The following is a 24,066-nucleotide window of genomic DNA, read 5'->3' as shown; positions in this document are numbered from 1 at the left end:
TTGTACACCTTCGATAAGTTAGTGGCTCTCTTATTGCAAGAAGAGCAGTCTCGGTCAAACAAATCTACTATGCTTTCTACGGATTAGGCATTCAACGCCTTTGATCGCCATAAAGGTAAATCTAGGGCTTCATCCAGTGGTAAGCCTGAGGGCAAACCACCAGTCCATTCATATTCTACCTCCTCCAAGGAGGGCGACACCAAGAAGAAGAAGAGATGCAACTATTGCAGGAAGCCTCGTCATCTTATTGATGAGTGCAGAAAGAGAATTGAGAGTGAGAAGAAGAAAAAGCAGCAGGGCTTGGCTGCTACAGTGGATACTAAGGAAGAGACCAACTTTGCCCATGAGGGATATGCATTGGTTGTCGCATGGAGTTTGCCTGCTTCTTGTATGTCTATTTCAGTTAGTGATTGGTACTTTGACAGTGGTGCTTCTAAGCACACCACTTTATGCATGTCACTATTTGCTACATTGCAAGATTCTCCTCCAGGTGGCATAGTTATGTGTGCCAATGATGCCTCTTATGCCATTAAAGGCATCGGCAGTGTGGAGCTAACAGCTTGTAATGGAGAATTTTACTCTCTGTGACACTTTGTATGTGCCATGCACTAAGAAGAATCTTATCTCTGTTTCAACTCTTGCATTATCTAGGTTTAAAGTTCAATTCTCGGACCATTGTTGCTCAATGTATCACAAAAGAGACACAGATTCTCTTGCACTTTCTGGGACATTGGACAGTGGCTTGTATAAGCTTGATATGTATGACAAGAGTCCACACACTCTCATGATGCTATGGTTGCTTCCACTTCACGTGTGTGAGTGACACTAAGTTAGAGCATGCTCGGTTTGGTCACTTGAATTTTCCATCTCTTGTACGCTTGCAGAAGCAAAATATAGTACATGAGCTTCCTCCTATGCAGGTTCAAGTCAAGCATGTATGTGAGGGATGCATTCTTGGAAAGATGCATAGGAATTCCTTTCCTTTTGTCACGGGACCCTTTTGTACTTCTTAAAGAATTAATTAAAAATCTCACAAATTACTTCATAATTGAAACAAGGACTTGAATTGAAATTGAAAAATAAATAACTTAGCATAACACAAGGCAAAAGAATTAAAATAACATCACCATCAAAAGTAAAGGATAGAGAATACTACACAGAAAACCAGATTGGGTGCAATCTCCCCCCTCAAGTGTGTAGCTCCACTTCCACAACTTGAGTATTTAGAGAATTTTATTCACAAAAATAGCCCAAGGAGCTAAGAATAGATGAGTGTACAAATTGGGCTAAATTTCAGGTCGTCCTTCACTGTCACCATCGCCAAATCTCCTAAGATTGGTCGAATAGAGGAGAAGAGGAGAAATTTGAAGAGAATATATATATATATATATATATATATATAAGAATTTAACCCTTCTTTGAATCTACGTAGCACGCTTTTGGTGGAGAAGAATTAAAAGAAAATTTCTTATCCCTCCATTATAGAAATCATGTCCTGACCACTGTCCGGAATTCTGAAAGTAGGAGAATGCTTCTCATGTCTTAATCATCACATCCGTAAAGAAGGATCTCAAAACCATATTCAAATTCTCAAAATCACTTTTGAGAAACTAAACGTGGTTTCTCTTCCACAGTAGTAGTTTTGGAAGAAGGGGTGACATTAATTTCTAGTCTTTGATTCTAATCTCCATCCAAGGATCTATACAAGTCCCATAATCATTCAAATCTTTGGTCCAAAGATCTTCTAAGCTTTCTCTCCTTTACCTTTTAGTTTCTTCTGAGCATGACCTTCTTCAAGAATGTATACCCATACTCTGATACCACTGTCACGGGACCCTTTTGTACTTCTTGAAGAATTAATTAAAAAACTCACAAATTACTTTATAATTGAAACGCGGCCAAACACGACCAGGCGGCCAGCCACATGAAGAGAGAGACATCGAAGGCGAAGAGACAGAACGACTGTCTTTGCTGTCCACTGTGTGGGGGAGCGAAGACCAGCCCCAGGACCTCTTAAGGGAACGAAGACCAGGTGGCCAGCCACGACCAGGCAGCCAGCCACGACCGGCTCAACCACAGCCGGCGGCCAGCCCTGACGGGCGGCCTGTGGCTGCGCCGGTCGTGGCTGGCCGCCTGGTCTCTTCGCCCCCTTAAGAGGTCATGAGGCTCGTCTTCGCCCCCCCACAGAGTGGACAGCAAAGACAGCCATTCTGTCTCTTCGCCTTCGATGTCTCTCTCTTCGTGGCTGGCCGCCTGGTCGTGTCTGGCCGGCCGGTCATGCCAGGCAAGCCGCCCGCTCTTGTGGCTAGGCCGGCCGGCCGCCCGTCATCAAGGCATATGGCTGCGCCGATCGTGGCTGCACCGGTCGTGGCTGACCACCTAGTCTTCGCCCCCTTAAGAGGTCCTGGGACTGATCTTCTTAAGGGGGAGCTAATGTCATGTAGGCTGTAACGCCTGTGTGACCGACGTTAGACCGGATGGCCAGACGGGGCTTTAGCGTCAACGCCTCGGCCGGAGCGCCGAGAACGTGGCCATCCGAGGTTCAGTGTGGGAGAGGACGCCCATGCGTTTTATTCATAAAAATAGCCCAAGGAGCTAAGAATAGATGAGCATACAAATTGGGCTTGCTTTTCTCACTTTTGGGGTATTGCTTTACATATTTTTAATCATATTAAAATTCCTATGGTTTGTACATATAAAAACCTTTGCCAAAATATAATTGCTATTGGACCTTGTTACATAAAATAACTTTGTACACATTTGCACATATATTAATCTTATACTCACTGGCACATTCCATTAAGTTGAATCCTGCACAAATTAAATTAGACATATTTTTGTACGATTATTAATTCATCAAAAATATGATAAAATATATACCTGTAACACCTTCAGATGGTACTATGAGGACTGTCCGCCCATTACAGCTCATTCATAGTAAACTTTGTGGCCCTACGAGGACTCCATCTTTTGGAGGATATTTGTATCTCATTACTTTCATTGACGATTACACTCGTTTCTATTGGATGTATGGTTTGAAGGTGAAGTCAGGTGCATTTGCAGCTTTCAAAGATTTCCGTTCCATGGCTGAAAATGCTTGTGGACACAAGCTTGTCACATTGCGTACAAATTAAAGAGAGAATATTTGTCAAATGAGTTCACATCTTACATGTAGTTACATGGTATTTCCCATCAGTGTACCCGATACTCCTCAACAGAATGGAGTTACAGAGAGACGTAATCGTACACTTATGGAGATGGCACGTTGCATGCTCAAGAGCCAAGATCTGCCTAGTAAGTTTTGGCTTGAAGCGGTTATGTGTGCAAATTATGTGCTTAACCGTTGAACCATCAAAGCCTTGAAAGCTATGACTGCCTATGAGGCATGGAATGGCACGATTCCAGTAGTGACTCATATGAGAGTCTTTGGGTGTTTGGCATATGTGCATGTGTCCACACAACAAAGACATAAACTTGATGCAAAGGCAATCAGATGCATTTTGGTTGGCTATAGCAATGAGAGCAAGAGATACCAACTCTATGTGCAAAGGCAATTAGATGCATTTTGGTTGGCTATAGCAATGAGAGCAAGAGATACCAACTCTATGTGCCTGCTCTGCAGGCAAGATCATTGTATCCAAGGATGTTATTTTTGAAGAGTATGCATCTCAGGCTTTCTCAGCCCCTTCTTTCGCGCACAAAACAGCCATCAATTGGGCCAAAGGATGTGTTTGATACATTGTTGCCTTTATTCAATTCAAAGATAATGTGGAGCCCATACAGGCTCATTTACAGCCACCTATGCCTGCTGAAAAACAGCAAAATCAGCAGCCAAATTTGCCCCAAATTGATCCTAAAATGCCTCAAATTGATCAGGATATGTTGGGAGATGCTTTGGCACAGGAAGATGCAAATACTAGGAAGTCAAAGACTGTTCCTAGATGGCTGGTTGAGGCTTTGCATGATAGCAAACAATCTTCTTTTATGCCAGGTCATACATGTGCTGCCTCTCGCCATGCACATTTAGTACATACAGCTCTTGTTGCCATCGCATGTAATGAGGAGCCTCATTCTCATGTTGATGCATTGGAGAATGACAATTGGGTTGCAACCATGTAGTCGGAGTTAGACTCCATTGACAGGAATGGTACATGGGACTTATGTGACTTGCCTCCTCGCAAGCGTGCCATTGGCACAAAATGGGTCTTCAAGCTGAAGTGTAAGCTTGATGGTTCTGTTGATCACCATAAGGCTAGATTGGTTGCCAAAGGGTATGCCCAACGTGAGGGCATTGACTATGAGGAGACTTTTGCTCCCACTTCACGTATGACCACCATACGTACAGTCATAGCATTGGCTGCACAAAGAGGATGGCATGTACATCAGTTGGATGTCAAAACCGCCTTCTTGAATGGTGATTTAGTCGAGGAAGTGTATGTATCTCAGCCTCCTAGCTTTGTTCAAAAGGGTGCAGAACACAAGGTATGCCGCTTGCATAAAGCACTAGATGCCACATTGGGGACAATGTACTCATCCTCATTCTTTATGTTGATGACATGCTCATTACTGGCCCTGAAGAGGATGATATTTCAGCTTTCAAAGCTGATTTACATCATGCATTTTATGTCACAAATATGGGACATTTGCATTACTACTTGGGCATACAGTTTGTCTCAGTTGAGGGGGGGTATTATGCTATCTCAAAAGAGATATGTTGTGCAGCTCCTTCAGCTGTTTCAAATGTCGGATTGTAAGTTTGTTTCCACTCCTATGGAACCAGGTTTAAAGCTGTCACTTGAGCATGCTGGAGAGCCATTTGATGTTGCCACCTATCAACAGGTTGTGGGATGCCTCATTTACTTATGCTCTACTCGTTCGGATATTCAGTATGTTGTTTCCCAATTGAGCATGTTCATGCATTGTCCAAGCACTATGCATTGGCAAGCATGTAAACGTGTTTTCAAATATCTTAAAGGCACATCGAACTTTGCCTTATTCTATGGCACGTCTTCTACATTATGCTTGCACGCATACACACATAGTGATTGGACAGGATGCTATGACACAAGGGTGTCAACCAATGGTAACTGTTTTCTTCTTGGTGACTCATGCATTTCATGGCTCAGTAAGAAGCAACCTATAGTGGCCACTTCTAGCTGTGAAGCTGAATACAGGGCAGCATTTACAGCTACTATGGAATGTGTTTGGCTACGACGCCTATTAGCTGATCTTGGTGTTGGACAGCAGTTTCCTACCATCATTTATACTGACAGTCAAAGTGCTTTGCCAGTTGCACAAAACCCAACTTTTTATGCCCGCACAAAGCATATTGAGGTTCACTATCATTATGTCAGGGAAAGGCTCCATGTAGCCTGCCAATGCCACATATTGAAATTGACTTGGCTTATGTGCCTACACATGCCAATGTAGCAAATGGGTTTATGAAGCCTCTTTCAAGGGAAAAGTTTGAAGCTTTCCGCAAAGCTTTGAGCTTATAGCCGCTACCAGGATAGTCTACTACACCCTGTTTCCATTCACACTGTTCACTTCAGGGGGGTTTGTTGACGATTTGGTCCTCCGAGAAGTTCTAGTGTGAACAGACCTACTCGCGGACATTTTCTCACTATGACTGGACATAGGTTTTTTCCTTGAACTCACTTATGTGTGTTGGGACCTTAGCCCTAGGATATATTGTACTTGTACTTGCACATCTTATAATTATCAAGTACACACTTTCCAGCATCTCACACTCTCTCTCTCCTGTGTTTCTATCACGGTGTGTGCATTAGGGTTTTGCTGCAGGTATCCTCCCCGACCCAACAACACCTAGACAAGTACACTCCAGTAATCTCATATGCCATGGTTTGGGCATAATGTATGGTCGCGGTGTTCAAATAGCATCATAGCTCAGGGATGCTTCGGACAAAGTTATGGTTGTGTCACATGTGCGGAAGCTCTGTCTTCTTTCAGCCCTAAACACCTTTCCAAAGGAACACATAGATGCAAAACGCAAAGAGATGGAGAGAGAGAGAGAGAGAGAGAGAGAGAGAGAGAGAGAGAGAGAGCTGTATATTTAGTATATTCATAATGTACAAAAAGGTACACATTCTTGGTAGCCATAGGCTTGCCCTTAAAAGGTGATCTTGACTCTAAAGAGTCCCAATCTGGGATCCAAATCCCTAAAGGACTAAATGCCTAACACAATGCTTGGCTGAGCCTTTTATAGGCCAATGAGAAGTTTTACCAAATGGCCGACCTATTGTCGGCCAGCAGAAAAACACCAGAAAAGACTAGGTGCAGCTAACGACTCCTTCAATGCCTTGAGTACCCTGCCGACTCGGTCCTGATTCAAAGGGATCTTTTTTGGGGTCTTCCAATGTCCTACTCAAGCCTTAAAAGTTCTATTTATTTGCTCTGCCCCTTCAAGGATTAACACTCGGATTAGCATGTACATGTGCATGCACATGACATTCCGTTCTGCTAAACTTGATGTGACAGGATGCACCTTCATCTGGGACACCATCGATGGTTAGTGTCATGAACCATAGAGCTTGATTTCCACATGTACATAGGGGCCCATGGGCAAAAGGAGAAAGTGACTATAAATAGGACTTGGGATACATTGGTAGGATCTTTTGACACTTTTACTAATTTTGGTCATCTTGTACCTTTGGGCTCCATCTATGGAGATTTGGCCTTCCATGGTCAAGTTCATGGCTAACTTGAAAGCCATCCTCTTGGTGAGAGGTTGAACACACTTACGCTATTTGTGCATCTTCTCTTGCTACATGCACTTATAGATTTTCTCTCTCTTGTATATTCATGTCCATTTGATAACTAATCTCATGATTAATGGATACTAGATTCTTGCTTTGATGTGTTTGATTCAATATTTTGCTCTAGATCCATTTTATTTGGTATCAGAGCCTTGATTTTGATCCATTATCAAGGTTTTGGGCATGAGATTAGTCATTTTCTTGATAATTTTCTAAATTTTCTCTTGATTTCTTGGAGTTTTGGCTTAATCTTGCTTAATTTCTGCTTAATCTTTTGAGATTAGTGGAGGAGAGGCATCATTTCATGTGATTTCATGGAGATTTAGCTCAATTGGACCTAATTTGGACACCCTGGATCAATTATTTGGGACCGGGTACAAAAATTGAAAAAAAAAATTAATCACCTGTTAATCACGTTTATCTTTTTGTGCTTCTTTTCCAAGCTTTCCATAGCCATTACTTCTCATCTTTCCCCCGTTTTGCTCCCATTTGCTAGGGCTTTTGTTGAGCACACTGAGAGGATCATGGGGAGTACCAAAGTGATGGGGAATTTCTGAAATTTTTCACACATTTTCTTTCCCTCTTCCTCATCTTCTTGCCAAAACCCTAGATCCATTCCATTCACGCAGATTCTGCAACTCCTGAGAAGCTTTGAAGTGGCGATGGCATTTTCAACAACATTCTTCTCCATTTTCAGCCCGTTATGCGAGAAATCTACAGCTCGTGAGAAGCTTTGAAGGGGATTTGTGTGCAGCATTTTCGGCAGCGTTCAGGACAAAGGTCGTCGCCCTGAAGAGTAATTCGTGTGCTGTTCATCACGACTACAACAACAAAGCGTTCTCGGCAGCGTTCACAGGGTAAAGGTCTTCGTTCTGAAGAGAGATTCGTCTGCAGTTCAACGTGACTACACCACAGAGAGATTCGTGTGCTGCTGCTCACGAAAAAAAAGGCCGTCCCCTCTCCAGCACTGCCGGCTGCTGATACTCGAACTGCTACTGGTGCAAATTGTGGCCATTAAGCTTTGTTTTGTTACCATTTGAAGCTATTGCTTCAAAGCCATAGAAGGCTAGCACAAGATCCATTCCATTTGGCACAAGATCCATTCCATGATGATGGGGTAGCTTGAGCAGCATTGCACTTGGCATCCACATTCATTTTGGTGATTTCTTGGATTTTTTTTTATGATGAGGGCTTCTAATTGGAGATTTTGGATGGCTTGGATTCTATCTACATCAAGCTTCATCTCAAGGGAATGCTTCATCCACTACTTCTTCATAAACTAGCTTTATGTGCATCAAGTGGTAAGAGGCCTTCCAAGTTTCCAATCAATTTCATTGAAGAAACAAGGATTGTCATCCCTTTAAAACCCTAATCATGCACATGATGGTGAGCTTCTTGCCATTGAGGAGCAACTAGGGAAGCTTATCCATTATTCATTGCGATTCCATGGTTGTAATGATGACATCTTCATGAACTATTGAAGGGATATTGAAGCATTCAGACACATTACATCCCATTGATGATGTCTATGCTTCTATTGGCATAACCTATGTTGGTCTTATTCATGCTATGGGACATGCATATGGGATGGTGTAGAGATTGACTCACATACTCTTGATGGTTATGATGGATGTGATTCTATACAAACTCACATGCTCTTGATGGTTATGATGAATGTGATTCTATGCATTGGAAGAGCTTGATGTGCGACTGGAATCAATTGGTAATGCTACATTCAAATACAAGTTGATGCCCTTGAATGCCATTTGATGCCAATTACTCATAAGCAATGCTTATGGGAGTGATACCAATTGGATATTGATATCATTGGTATATGGTATTACCTCACTTGTGCTTATTGATTGATGTTGGATCTTTGGATGAATGGCGGACATTTGGAGCTATGTGGATAAGCATGAGTTCATGCATAATGGTTTATGAGTATATTGTAATGGGCAAGAGTCATGCCACATCCTTGTAAGTGATCCGCCTCATTTTCATATTCAAGCTATATGCACCTCACAATTTTTTCCAGTCACTTCAATTTCTAGAAACTAGATATGCTGGTGAGGGTACCCCGGGTGTTGGCGGAGAGGCCCAGGGGAGGAGCATGGCTTGAATCCACCATGCCGTGAGTGCCGTGGTAAATCGGTACGGTGGAGGATTAGGTGTGGAGGTGAAGACTTGGCCTTAACCCGTGCCTTGGTTCGAACTAGGTACGGGGGTGAGAAGAGCTTGGCCGGGAGATCGGCAAGCTTCAACACGCTACACCCACGATCATCAAGAGGTTCATGAAGCTCTCTATGTTTGTGGATGGACTCAATGAAGGCATGCGATTGAAAAAGTTTGTGCATGATCTAGATTCATACATCAAAGCGGATGTCTCGGCACAAAGACCAAGCACTATCAAAGAGGCTATGAGGTTGGCGGAGCTATATGAGCCAAAGTATAAGAGGGTTCAGTCCAATGTACCTTTTCATAAGCCATTTCATACTTCTTCAAATGTGGGGAAAAGTCTACCTTCTTCTATATCCACTTACACTTCCAAATTCCATACATCTTTTGGAAGTGGACAGTCCACAAGTGGAGTTCATAATGATGCTAAGAAGAGCAATGGGTTTGTCAAGAAGCTTCCTCAACCATTCAAGAAGTCTCAACGGATGGATGATCCTAAGATTGAGGTATTGAGGAGCAAAGGCCTATGTTTTAAATGCAAAGAGAAGTGGTCACCCGGGCACATTTGCAAATCAAAGAAAGTGGTGGCTATTGTGGCTGCATTTGACTCTTTCTTCTTTGCCTCTTTAGCCTTTAGCTTAGGGCAATTCTTAATGACATGATCATTTGCCTTACAATAGTTGCACCTGGTCTTTTTCTTGCCTTTATCAAGAGCCTTCTTAGACTTATTGTTGCTACTTGTGGAAGGAGAAGAAGTTGCAGACCTACTAATAGGAGAAGAAACAGTGGAAGGGGCTACCTTACCACTTCTTCTCTGCTGCTAGGCCATGAAGAAGACTTGGAGGGTCATTCTTTTGTCAAAGAAGAGGATGAGTTTCCTTTCGACCTCGGTGGAAGAGATCATGCATGCATTTTGAGGGATACAAGAGGAGTATCTTGCCAATGAGAGTGCTGCCCATATTTACAGAAAATTACAACAAGGAGATGGTGAAGAATTTCCTCATTATAAGCTTCGGAATGGTCTACTATGGCACAAGGATAAGGTGTATTTGGTTCCAACCTCATCCTACATTCCCAAGGTGCTTCATGAGATGCATTCTTCACCGCTTTCGGGTCATCTTGGTGTTCTTAAGACATTTGACAAAGTGAGCAAAAGCTTCTATTGGAAAGGCATGTGGAGGGATGTCAAGAAGTTTGTTTTGGAATGTGTGTCATGCCAAAGGAATAAGGATAGTCACCAATTGCCAAGTGGTTTACTTCATCCTTTGCCTATTCCGGATGGAAAATGGACTCACATTTCCATGGACTTCATCACGGGCTTGCCAAAGACGAAGCATGGATGGGATCAAGTATTTGTGGTGGTGGATAGACTCACCAAATCAGCTCATTTTATTGCTTCCAAGACTACTTATGGGACCTCTCACATTGCTAAGCAATTTATGGAGCATGTATTCAAGATACATGGTTTGCCACTCAACATAGTTTGTGATAGAGATACCAAGTTCATGGGCACTTTTTGGAGGACATTGTATGAGAACTTGGGGACTCAAATCACTCCTTCTACAGCCTATCACCCTCAAACGGATGGGCAAACGGAGTGCACAAACAAATGGCTCGAAGTGTACTTAAGGCACTATTGTCATGACATGCAAGCATCATGGGATGAATGGCTTTACCTTGCTGGATTTTGTCATAATTCAAGCAAGCATTTGAGTATTGGGATGTCACCTTTCGAGGCTCTTTATGGGTCTCCATCTATTGCCTTCCATGAGGATAAAATGGTTAATCCTTTAGCCAAGGAAGAGTTGGAAAGGATGAGACAGCTTCTTCAATTATGCAAGGATAATATGAAGAAGGCACAAGAAGTCATGAAGGCAAATGCGGATGAGCATAGACGCAAAATGGAGTTCAAGGAAGGTGATTATGTATTGCTCAAGCTTCCTAAGAGTCATCACAATATTCTCAAAGGGTCTTCCAATTCCAAGTTGGCACATAGATACTATGGACCATATTTGGTAGTCAAGAAAGTGGGTGATTTGGCTTATAAGCTTGACCTATCTCCTTCTACAAGGATTCATAATGTGTTTCATGTATCCAACCTTAAGAGGTTTGTGGGCTCTCTTCCTCAAGAGATTGAAGAGTTACCACCGATGGATGAAGAAGGAGAGATTATCTATGAGCCGGAGAGGATTGTGGACAAGAGGACAAGGGTTTTGAGGAACCGGAACATTGATGAATTCCTTGTAAAATGGAAGCGCTTGCCCATAGATGAGGCTACTTAGCAATCAATGGAGTATGTTCAACAACATGGTTTACTTGATGGAAGTATTCCTTGATCAAGTGGCATGATTATTATGTGAAGAATGGGCATATCATGAGATTTTATATGTGCTGTAATTTTTGGACAGCTTTGGTTGGATCTATTGTTGGGGTTACCAATCTACTCCAACACACTTGGAAGATCATTTGGTTCGATGACAAATATGTGGGACCCTTTTAGGTGCGGCTACGCATCATTTGCAGCTCATTTTTATGGAGGTTTCATGAAGAATTTCAAGGGAAGTTTCATCGACAACATGGCTGCCATAACAGTCCTACATGCTATTTTTGGAGAAGTAGTTTGCCGGCTTCACTACATTTGGTTTCCCTATTCCAAATGTATTCGAGGCACATTTTTAAAGACCTCTCTACTTCCCATGGGTTTACATTGAGATTGCGATTTAATTGTAAATATCTTGTATGATTTTGAGGACAAAATCTTTGGAAAGGGATGGTTTGTCATGAACCATAGAGCTTGATTTTCACATGTACATAAGGGCCCATGGGCAAAAGGAGAAAGTGACTATAAATAGGACTTGGGGTACATTGGTAGGATCTTTTGACACTTTTACTAATTTTGGTCATCTTGTACCTTTGGGCTCCATCTATGGAGATTTGGCCTTCCATGGTCAAGTTCATGGCTAACTTGAAAGCCATCATCTTGTTGAGAGATTAAACACACTTAGGCTATTTGTGCATCTTCTCTTGCTACATGCACTTATAGATTTTCTCTCTCTTGTATATTCATGTCCATTTGATAACTAATCTCATGATTAATGGATACTAGATTCTTGCTTTGATGCGTTTGATTCAATATTTTGCTCTAGATCCATTTCAGTTAGAGTTGCTGAACCTGAAGCTCTGATACCAATGTCACATGCACGGAAGCTCTGTGTCTTCTTTCAGCCCTTTACACCTTTCCATAGGAACACATAGATGCAAAACACAAAGAAGAGATGGAGAGAAGAAAGAGAGCTGTATTTTCAGTATATTCATAATGTACAAAAAGGTACAGATTCTTGGCAACCATAGGCTTGCCCTTAAAAGGTGATCTTGACTCTGAAGAGTCTCTATCTGTGATCCAAATCCCTAAAGGACTGAATGCCTAACACAATGCTTGGCTGAGCCTTTTATAGGCCAATGAGAAGTTTTCCCAATTGGCCGACCTGCTGTTGGCCAGCAGAAAAACACCAGAAAATACTAGGTGCAGCCGACAACGACTTCAATGCTTTGAGTACCCTACAGACTCGGTCCTGATCCAAAGGGATCTTTTCTAGGGTCCTCCAGTCACCTGCTCAAGTTCTGTTTATCTGCTGCCCCTTCAGGGATCAACACTGGGATTAGCATGTACATGTGCTTGTACATGACAGTTGGATGATCCCTTGAGCTGCTCGGGAGATAAGGGACTGATTCAGTTGGTATCAGAGCCATTCAAGCACTTCATGCCTGTGATCTGCATCCTCAGGTAAACGTTGCTTTTTGCTGCAAGTTAATTGTTTAATTTATAAATGGAGATAGACACTTTTGGTCTTGAGCAATCACTTTTTTCTGTGAGGATGAATTGTGTGCATAGCTGTTTTTCTTTATGTGCGCTGATTGGATGTAGGTCTCGAGCACTGTCCCATGAGTTGTGATTTGCTTGCTGTTGCTGGGTCCTCATGGTTGCCATAGGGATGACTGTACAGTGTAGTACAGACGACACTCAGGCCTGGGAGATTGGCTGTTTAATGCTGATTGTCCTCCTCTTTCCTAGTTGCAACCCAAGCAAGCGGTTGTGTGGCTTAAGTTTGCGCTGCAGGAACAGAACTGATGTGTCCACACAACAGCACAGTAGCCCCATCAGGTCAAGAGCATGCTATCCACCTTTGCATAGAGAGGGTTTTCGACAACACCTAGTTTTTTTGTGGGTTCCCCTTTCTGTGGGTACATGATAGGGCGGACAATTAATATTTCTTGTTTGAAATCCCCAAACCTGCTGTTGGTGGCATGGCCCATATTTGGGCCAAGTGCCTAGGCCCACCACATGGGTAGGCCACCCACTGTGGGCTGGCTGACATACACCAGCAGGGGGAGAAAAAAAAAGGGGGGGGGGGGGGGGGGGGGGGGGGGAGTGTCAAGTGCAGGGGTGATGGAAGAACTAAGAGACGAAGACATGATGCATGCAGGAGTTGTTGGTGGGCTTGTGACTTCGATGAACAAAGTGCATACCTTTGACAGGACTCTAACTTTTCCACAAGCTAAGGACTGAAGAGTTCTGCGAAGCTCTTTGTCCTCAATGGCAGTCGTATCTTTGATTTCTTGAAAACTGAGCCTGTCCACAGTGTTGAAGAGCATCAGCACAACTGTCTGCAAACACACAGTCAAAGACCAAAGAAACTTGCCCTTAGAAACCATTACAAAAATAACAACCAGGAAGCTAGAACTTAAAGGTTAGAAGGCATCGATGCACACCTGAAAGAGCGAAACAGAAAGCTCTTTCTTGCCTTTTGGATAGTCAGCTTTCAAGACACAGTGGCCCAGCGAGTTTTGCCACATCAGCCTCCGCCCACTGTGCTTGCTGAGGTAGAATTCTTTGAAAATGTCCTGTTAACCAAATATATATGTTAAAAGTGTGTTTGCAACACCGAAACCTACTGTTTTCTGGATTAGGCAAGAGATCATATGCTCACCTGGTAAACGTTCAACTCATGAGGTAGCTGGACTTCCATAGGCGGGTAAGTAGGCCAGTACCTTCAAAAGAATGCTGTCCTTAGACTTCAAGATTTGATAACTAGTGACATATCTAAGGGTCTTCACACACATAACCCCTGCAGGTGAAAAGGGGAAATCTCACCAGCCCATCCCTGATGGGCAGGGGCCCTGCCCATCTGATGGGCCAGGGATAAGCATGTGTCATAGCTTAGCTGACCTTGTGTAGCTGTGTGGATAAAGAAATATACCCCAAAAATAGGCAAGACTGAGCATTACCCTGTCGTCAATACATGTACACTCATTTCAATGCCCGAAGGTAGCTTGCTTCTGGCTTGTGAAGACTGCTTAAAAGACTCGTTTATCTCCTTAGAGAGCTCAATGTCCTGAGAGAAAAATCCAAAGGACATCATGACTCCTCGGACACTCATTTAACAGCGGAAGAGACTGACTGTATACAAAAAGCAACTGCAGCATTGAGCTTCAGACAACTAAGGCTCTTCTGGTAGACCTTAAGCTCACCTTGAACATGCCTTCCAGCTTATTAGTGAATTGACTCCCACATTCTGTTTTAAGCTGTGTGAGACAAAAGGCCCTTCAGAAATTGATCAAACAAACGAAATGGCTTAAAAACATCAAACCAGTAAGAGAATCTCAAGCACAGCATCATTGCACTCATGCTCACCTTGGAGATCATTGATTTTTCAGCATCAATTGATGCACTTTTCCCTAAAAGAAGCCTTTTCGCAAGGTCCTTCTTGTAGAATGCTTCAAAAACATCCTTGCCCTGATGCACACCAGGCCAAAATGCCAGCCTGTCAGCAAGATGCTCGTCATCCCTGAGTTAACTGAGTCTTAATCTCCCATGGCAAATCGTAAAAAAGTGTCAATGCATTTCTTACTTATTATCAATCTCTGGCTAAACTGGCCTCTTTGCTTATTGCACATGCACTCAGACACATAGGCACACGTGGACTGAAAGGCACACACCCACACAAGCTGCACCAAAATGCAGGCGCGCACACACGGGCATGAAAGACATGATCACACATAAGCACATGCACAAGCCTGCAGCACCACATATCATTATGTTTGCTAAGTATCTGACCTGTATAAACCGAAATAAAATCAGCACCCTGTCCAAGGTGTTTTCCAGCTCCTCTTCAGATGTGCCTTTGTTGCCAGCCCTCAGCTTGCCGTCTATGAATTTTGCAATCAATTCTGCTGGACGGTTCTGCATTGGTTGTTTATAATTCCACGGCATTCACACACAAGGAACTCCATATCAAAAGCATAACTTAGCCTTAAAGTGTTCAACATTGGTGATTACTGAAGCATACACTCATCAAAATACCTGCCGTAAATTGATGAGGTGCTCAAATGCATCCTTGATAGCATTTGCAAAAGCCTCGTTTTTGGAAAAGCTTTCCTCCCACACCGTATCAAGTCGAGCTTTGAAATCCAAAAGCCATGACACCATGTCTTTGTCTTTCTCATCATCCATGACAACATCATGGCCAGAGGCCTTGATGTAGGCACTTAATGACTGCTTAAGCAGCTCCAATGCACCCACCCTCAAAAACAAACCGTGCATCCGTTGAAGGTCTGAAACACGATTTGCATCCATCAGCATGCCGAAACCCTGTTCAGAAGACAGTTTTAAACGTCAATTGAAGACAACCAAAACGTACACGGACGCAAAACAACCTTACCAACTAACCTTGTCTAGAATAGCTGATGTGTGTCTGTCAAGCAGTTGCTTCTCTGCCGTGGCAACCAAAGGTTTGCGAGTGCTCGCATCCAAATAGAGTAGGCACCGATCATGCTCTTCATGTAATCTTACCTGTAAATGTAGACCTTAAAAAAAGGATTAGAGACTATTCCTCTCAAAAGCCCAACCTATTATTGAAAGGCCAAGCAAACAACCATCCAAAAATCCCACCTCCACATGCTTGAGATAATCAGGCACATCAGTCTGTTGCATAAATCTAGTGCCTTCTGCGGCATAGAAGTCTGCTGTGCAAGCAAGAAAAGGTTTCTCGAAACTTTCCATATAAATAACCAAAGCACTAAACATTCGAAGAAGATGTTTTAAGAGAGTACGATCAACCGTCTCACCCATCCTGTTGCAAACCATCCACGCACATAAAAATGCAGCCACCGAATACCATGGGCATGTCCACAAATCACTCAAAATGCATAGGTGATAGCATACCTTTCTTTCTCGATCAGCCTCAGTAAACCGGTCACAGTTTTGTGCTCCACTTCTGGACACAGTGCTAAGTGCTTGCGGAACAGCTGCAGCCCCATGTCCCAGAGAGACCTTGCATTCGAGGTCTGTATGACGTATGTTCGGTCCAAATACAGTGCTATGCTACGGATCATCAGCATCTGATCACAATGATCATGCCAGCACTTCCCCACGAGTGAAAGGAATACTACTGCATCTGGGCTCTGGCCGACTAGAGACTGCAGTTTCGCCGCAATATGCATCTCGCATTCTTGTTGTAATCGGTTGTAAAGATTGCCTGCCATTTTGTGCAGGCATAAGTCCTCCACAGCCTGCATGAATTATACCCACCAAAAATATATATATACACATATATATCAATGCAAAAAACTGATGTAGAAAGCCGCATGAATTATACCCGCCAAATATATATATATACACATATATATCAATGCAAAAAACTGATGTAGAAAGCCTGAGTGCATTCACACCCCTAAATGTCAAATATAAACTCGCTGATGATTTGGGTTCAAAGTGCCTAACCCGATACAGTTCCTCTAGACTGCATGATACAGGTTGCTTTAAATGGATGGCAGTCACAGCCTCTCTTATTTTAGCCCAGGTTAGCTCTTCAAAATTTGTGGGAAGCTTCGGCTTGTCTACATAAACAGAAGACAAAAAATATGTTGATATATTACCGAATTGATGCAATGATCCAACCAAAACTACGATACATTGGGATTGTAGGATTGTTACAGTAATTCTTCTAATAGGGATGCTCTTTGAATCTAAGATTAGCCTTAAGAGATCAATGCTCCACCATGTACCCAAGTTTTACCAAAGTTTAGGCCCCTCTGATAAGGAGAGGCCCACTTAAGGAGTCCAAAACCTGGATCAAAGTCTGGACACACAACAAGAATTACACCAACAACATGAAGCTCCATCAGACTAACAGGAAAAAGAACTTTTCGGCACCTAGACTGCTGTCCTTATAGTTTCTCACCATCGTGTTCTTTTTTTATTAAAAAAATTTGCGTTGTCAACCTTGTAACACGGAGAGAGAGAGAGAGAGAGAGAGAGAGAGAGAGAGAGAGAGAAATGAAATGAAATGAAATGTTATATTAACGTCTTCAAAAGGCCAAAGTGACCTATGAGACCAAAGTTACAACCAGAGAGAGAGAGAGAGAGAGAGAGAGAGAGAGAGAGAGAGAGAGGCGGGGGGGTGGCGGTGGGGGATATCTACTAAAGATCCAATGGGCCTATGAGACCAAAGTGATACAATAATGTCCATGGCATACCTCAGCATGGAACAAAAAATAAAATCGAGCAAATCAAAACTCTCACTGGAGTGATAAAAAACTGTCCATGGAAATCTCATCATGGAATACAAGGAACATGAAACATGAGAGGAGCATCGGCCCCCAATAGATGGTATACCACACTCCAAAATATCAAGCATGGGGCTACTGAGTATGGCCAAGAGGTCTCCCTCAGCTACGTCACGTGGAAAGGTAGCTCAATGGCGATGGAGCATGTCGCTGATCAGGGGATTGTGGCCGACGTTCGGGGGGCAGAGACGCCGGGCATGCTGGAATGTGGAGTCCCAGTCAAAGATAACTCCTCTCGGCAGGTACACATGAAGGTAAAGCAGATACAATAGCTAGTACAGTTGGGCAACAGGAACATATGAAGTACAGCCTGTACAGTCCCAAAAAATCAGCCGATACACAAGGTACAACATGGATGAAGTCAACAGTAGAAGCAACCACCTGACCATCAATTACTGGACAAAATGGCGCTTGCAGATACAACCGGTACGGATGGACAGACCGATGATGTCAGCACCATACAGACGTACGCAATCATATGGGCAGTAGTATGGAAGCAAGAAAATGGTGCCCCAACCTTAATGTCAGGGGTCTGCTTCCTAAACACTGGCTAATCCATGATTAATTCTAACTAGGTGTCACAGCAGGCAAAAACTCACCACACAACCATAGGCCTACATCGGTAGGCCACTCTTGAGCCTAGAGGCTAAGACATAGATCCACACCAGTCAACCTGACATCCCATACCACCAAGGCCTTCTTACTAAGGCCTTTGCCAAGCTATCTGCATCATCATGCTATGGACTTCTCACTCATGGCCCACATACTAACCACAATACACAATAGTTCCACTCCTCAAACAACCCCCAGCTTATATAGTGGATCCTATAGCTATAGAGAGCTATAACTTATGGGGTTATCATTTATGAGCCTTAACCTCTAGAATTAGTGTGCATTCCTAATCCCAAGGTCCCCTAACCCCCAGATTAGGTCCACTAACCCAAGGTTAGCATCAAGTACGTAGCTTACTTCCCCTCCTCAGACATTTACATTCTTGTGATGAAAGGAATCTATGTTTCAAACTAGCTACTAACTCCCAAGTTGATTCCTCCTCAGCCCTATCTTTCCACTTAATCTTATAATCAAGGATCAACTTATTCCTAAGCCTCCTTTCTTTGAAGTCAACAATGAGCTCACGTGGAAAATAGGAAAAGTCCTCAACATCTACAAGTTCCTAAGGTGACACAATGTTATCCTCGCGGCTCAATTTCTCCTTGAGTCTACTCACACGGAAAATTAGATAAACTTGTACATTCGGATGCAATTCTAGTTTATAAGCAACCTCACCAATTTTTTCTAGAATCTTGTAAGGTCCATAGTAACTAGGAGATAATTTTGCAACCTTTCCCGTCCGCAATCTCAAAAGTCTTCGGTACTCTCAAATACATAAGCATTCCCTCGAAAAACTCACTTGGTGGACGCCTACTATCAACATAAAACCGTGCCCTGTCCTATGCACTCCAAATAGCATCTCTAGCATAGTCTAGCATTTCCTACATGATGTCAACCAAGAAATCTCTAACCGCATTCCTACGATCACTTGAGATCTAAGTTGATATCCATACATAAGCATAAACGGACTATAAGCAATAGCCGAATGCTTAGCACTATTGTAGGCAAACTCGACCATACAATGTACCTCTCCCGATCATATGGTTGCCTGGCGACATATGCACGAAGCATATCCTCCAATATCTCATTCACCCTCTTTGTTTTTCCCATCAAACTGAGGATGATCCAAAGAACTCATACTCAGTGTAGTTTCCAATTTTTTGAAAAACTAACTACCACAAGTGGCCAAAAAATTTGGAGTCTTCGACAACTGACTATATCTAAAGGTGAACCACGCAATCTCAAAAGCTGGTCAATAAATTGTTGTGTTAATTAAGATACCTTAGTCGGTAAGAGTCTAACCATCTTTGTCAATCGATCAACAACTACCCAAATGGGAACATGTCGTCTGCTGGTTCAAGGTAATCCCACTATAAAGTCTATGAAATTATTCTACGGAATTTCCAAAGGATGTAACAATTCTCTAGTTCGAAGGTGCTCAATCTTACTCACTTGACATTGAGGACATTTTACCATCGTCATGGACGTATGCCTTCATCTTAGGCTAGTAAAACATTCATTTTATCAAATCCGTTTTGTACCCTCATGACATGCAAACAAAATTTGCCTCCTAGTCTCAGCACTATCTGGTACACAAACTTTCTCATTTCGGAATAGCACTCCATTCCGAATAAGAAACTGACTACCAGCCACCCTCACAAGTGGTATATTCCCTAATTCATGGTCTACATTAATGGAGCTTCCATGCTGCCAACACTGACTGAAATGCTTGTCCATCTCACATAGCCCTCTTACGGAATTATACAAGTCAGCCCTTATGTCGATGGAACTCAAAAGATTCACCTCCCCAATCCTACTCAAAACATCCACAACTCGGCTTAAGCTTCCCTTTCTGTATTTTATTTCCATGTCAAAATCCTGCATCAACTCTACCCATTGTGCCTTCCTTCCTCTCAACTCACGTCTATCACAAATTTACTTGAGCGGCTCGTGATCAATCTAGACAACAAATTTGGAACCATATAAATAATGTTTCCAAATTTTCAATGCAGCATAAAGCTCTTTCTACTAAGTAAGATACCTCTCCCATGCGCATCATCAAGCTTCTTGCTCTCAAAAGACACAAGTTTTCTCTCTTGGAATAAGGCAACACCTATCGCGTAACCACTGGCATCGGTGTCTACCACAAATGGTTTGCCAGTATAATTCACCTTCAACTTGAGAGTGCAAAAAGCCTCATAAAGTCTCTCACTCCAAGTAGTACGACTATTGGACTTACATCCACGTCCTTTGAGAAGGTTCGTAAAAGGAATGGTTAAATCAAAATATTCTCTCACTGAGTTCCTCACAGATAAAGAATCCACACAGCATGTACAAATCCATGTCTCCCACGAGCAGCAAGTTCTCTAAGTATTTGTCATAGAGCATATTCTTCATATCCAAGATTTAGGATTGGGGGATTATCTAGTACAAAGAATCAAGCACCTAGAACTTGGTCAAGGCGCCCAAAACAAATCCTTGGACATAGAGATAGTCATTTGAGCCTAGTTCTCGCTTGGGAAATGGGCCTAGTGATCCCCCAACGATTTGGGGAAAGATTAAGCGTGTAAACATGCTTTTAGAAGGCTATCCGCACTCCTTTAGAGCATGGAAGGACAAGTTATAAAGTGGGTTTTAAAGGTGCTCGCATTCTCTTATTATTCGATGGACAAAGTACCAATCGGTGGGCACCCCATGATGAATAGTGGCTTTCACATGTTTTATGGCTGAGTCTTGGTGTTTAGGCACCCAAGAATGTGCGCAAGGTCAAGATTGGGTCGTGGGCTATATGGATGGGTACCTTATAGGTGTTGGGTTTACAATTTGGTAAGTTGGTAGGCATGGCCAAGGTTCAAAAATAACATAAGAAGCCTCACGTTTTCTTCATCGCATCACTTGGAAGGGCTTGTTTTGCATTTCCACCACAAGCTGCCTCTTTGCTTAAGTGTTATGTACTTGATGCTAACCTTGGGTTAGTGGACCTAATATGGGGGTTAGGGGACACTGGGATTAGGGATGCAGGCTGATTCTAGAGGTAAGGCTCATAAACGATAACCCCATAAGTTATGGCTATTCATAGCTATAGGATCCACTACATAAGTGGGGGTTTAGTTGAGGGAGTGTACATTATTGTGTATTGTGGTCAGTACCTGGGTTGTGTGTAGATGCATGTGTACCCTCGAAACCCCTCCTATCCCTTGGTGGTCTCTGTGGAACCTGTGTTGCAGACTATTGTGTAGATCCCATGTGCAACAGAGGCTTGATTGTAGGTCGTACAGAGATGGGACAGGTGTCTGTACTGTTTCGCAGAGGCGGGCTGGGCAGGTGATGTGTGCGTAGGTGTGTATTTTAGCACACGGGCTACCAGGTGGCACAAGTCACAGGCAGCTGTACAGTAGGGTACGCACATGCCTGAGCAGCCGTACAACGGGTAACAATAGAGGACGACAACAGGGTGGTGTGAGGGAGAAGGTGCACCCGAATTAGCGAAAAGGGGAAAAAACATGCACACTAGATCGCCTGTGCAATAGAGGCTTGGTTGTAGGTCATACAGAGATGGGACAGGTGTCTGTACTGTTTTGCAGAGGCAGACTTAGCAGGTGAGTGTGTGTGTAGGTTTCTATATTTTAGCACACAGGCTACCACGTGGCAGCCATACAGGTGGCACAGGTCACAGGCAGCTGTACACTAGGGTACCCACATGCCTGAGCAGCCATACAACGGGTAACAATAGAGGGACAACAGGGTGGTGTGAGGGAGAAGGTAAACCCGAAGTAGCGAAAAGGCAAAAAACATGCACACGCATTTGTTTTTTTGTGGAAAAAAAAAACTTAATACGTTTTTAAAAGAAGCCATGCACTATTTTTTTAAACAAAAGCAAAACCGTGTATATTAGTTTTTAGAAAAACGTTTTTTAAATAAAAGCTTACACCTTTTAAAAATGGACCTCTTCGTGTAAAACATTTTGGAACACAAATGATTTGTGACAAACGTTTTTCAGCAACTCTCTTTGGGGAAAAACACATGTAAGCTTTTTTCTGTTTTTTCCCCTTGCCCTTATAAATTGAAGCCCGTCCCTCCTAATCTCCTCATTAAGAATTTGTAGATTTTGAAGGCTTGGAGGATTGCTGATTTTGGGACTTTGTACTTGGTCACTTCTCTCTTGGACTTGTGGTACAAGAGTTCATGCTTTCTGACACAAAAAACTTGCCTTTCTTTTCTCCACTTCCCTTCTCTTCCATATCCATTGCATCCATAGCGACTCAACTTTGATGTGATTGATTGTCATGAGGATTGACGAAAGGAAGGTATAGCGGAACTCCAAAGGCTCAACATGCGCCAAAGGAGGTGGATGTAGACCCTGCACGAATTTGATTTTGAAATCAAGTACCGCCCAGGCAAAGAAAATGTGGTAGCAAATGTCCTCAGCAGAAAAGCCTCCTTGCTTGCAATTACTCTAGTGTCAAATCCCTTGATTATTGAAGCAAGAGAGAAGATCATGCAGGATAGATTCTTTGGCTCTATTGCTACCCTAGTTATGTAGGAAAGCAAAACTCCACAGGAGTTGAACCAAGTTCAAGGGTACAGCCTGGATGATGGAATTATGTATTATAATCGCAGGCTATGCATTCCCAATGAGTTGAAGTGGAGGCAGTGAAAAAAGCCTATTTTGATGTTGAGATGTCCAAGCTTTGGGAGGAGATTCGACTTTTGAGGGATCAACTCGGGCTTGTCCAGCAGGTTGTGGCGAACCCCTCTCCTTCCGTGACCCCTAGCTCGATTGCCCTTGCTTTCACTCTCGATATCTTTGCGGTTGATAAGGAGGAGCGGACAAAAGCTTTTGTTGATTCATGGCTGAACCGTTGGGACATTCACTTTGAGTTCTATTCTTTTCCGGACAACCATAAAATTCAGATGGTTCAAGGCTTAGGCCTTGACTTGGTGGAGGGATATAAGGTAGAAACCTTACTTCGTAATGATTTTTAGGCCGAGTTTCGGGTTGCATTCCTGCAGGGTGAAGATGAGCTTGATATCATCTGTCACTTTTCCATCGGCATACATAGCGGTTCTTGTAAAACAACCAACCATCTTGGATGGTATAGTGACCTGGTTCGGACTGAAGGTCCAATCTATATTGAGTCTCGAATTCCTCATACTGTGCCTTCATACTCTCTAAATCTTTTCCCTGTATTTCGAGCACAGTGGACTCCTATAGATTATAAATGGTACCATTGCGACTTAGAGCATCCGCAACGGGGTTATTCTTGCTAAGGATGTATTCAATAATACCTCCGGAGTCCAAACTACTCGAAGATATGACTCCATCTAGCTTATCTATCGCTCCATTGGACACTAGGCATGGTTTGTAACCATTTGAGTGCCTGATGATCTGTTTCAACTGTGAATTCCCTCTCATAAAGGAAAGGTTTCCAATCCTTAAGCATCATCATTACCCCCAATTCTTCTTTGAGTCATTCAATTTCTGGCTATAATATACCAACGCGCACCCTTCAATTTCCGACTATAATAAGCCACTCGATGCCTTCCTACACAAGATCAATGCGATGATCTTCCAATCGTACGGGTCGCAACTCATTAGGTAACTCATCAGTAAAACAATCATTGTACTCTTGCAAGAATTTCAACCTATCATTATTAAGTATTTACATGCACATTATTTTCTTCAACATGATCCCGTACAAAAATCAAGTACGCAAAAGCACTCTTTTCATTACTTTCTTAATTTGTACATGAGATACAAGGAGAATGGTATCACCCTCTTCACCAACATCAATCACATGCTCTTGGCCTTTGTGCATGAAGGTGATCATGTTGGTCTTGTAAGCCTTGCACGGATCAATGCATGTGTGCCAACTTC

General features: G+C 42.9%; 1 protein-coding gene across 1 annotated transcript in view; it reads right to left on the bottom strand.

Annotated features, from left to right (window-relative positions):
• Window positions 1-24,066, bottom strand: part of LOC147634468 (cullin-4-like) — a 77,063-nt gene that overhangs the window by 22,583 nt on the left and 30,414 nt on the right. Inside the window, exons 2-13 of the mRNA XM_086803550.1 lie at window positions 16,732-16,847; window positions 16,174-16,520; window positions 15,901-16,081; window positions 15,679-15,801; window positions 15,313-15,600; window positions 15,067-15,192; window positions 14,644-14,745; window positions 14,481-14,534; window positions 14,238-14,344; window positions 13,940-14,000; window positions 13,722-13,853; window positions 13,479-13,616 (exon numbers count right to left, since the gene is read on the bottom strand). Of these exons, the coding sequence (XP_086659676.1) occupies window positions 13,479-13,616; window positions 13,722-13,853; window positions 13,940-14,000; window positions 14,238-14,344; window positions 14,481-14,534; window positions 14,644-14,745; window positions 15,067-15,192; window positions 15,313-15,600; window positions 15,679-15,801; window positions 15,901-16,081; window positions 16,174-16,520; window positions 16,732-16,847 (1,775 nt within the window). The remainder of the gene's footprint in view (window positions 1-13,478; window positions 13,617-13,721; window positions 13,854-13,939; window positions 14,001-14,237; window positions 14,345-14,480; window positions 14,535-14,643; window positions 14,746-15,066; window positions 15,193-15,312; window positions 15,601-15,678; window positions 15,802-15,900; window positions 16,082-16,173; window positions 16,521-16,731; window positions 16,848-24,066) is intronic.

Source organism: Cibotium barometz, chromosome 10 (assembly GCF_041138505.1).
Source record: "Cibotium barometz isolate CiBa-2024 chromosome 10, ASM4113850v1, whole genome shotgun sequence".
Lineage (NCBI taxonomy): Eukaryota > Viridiplantae > Streptophyta > Polypodiopsida > Cyatheales > Cibotiaceae > Cibotium > Cibotium barometz.
The sequence above is the reverse complement of the archived record's forward strand: the minus strand, read 5'-3'. Positions and strand labels throughout refer to the sequence as shown.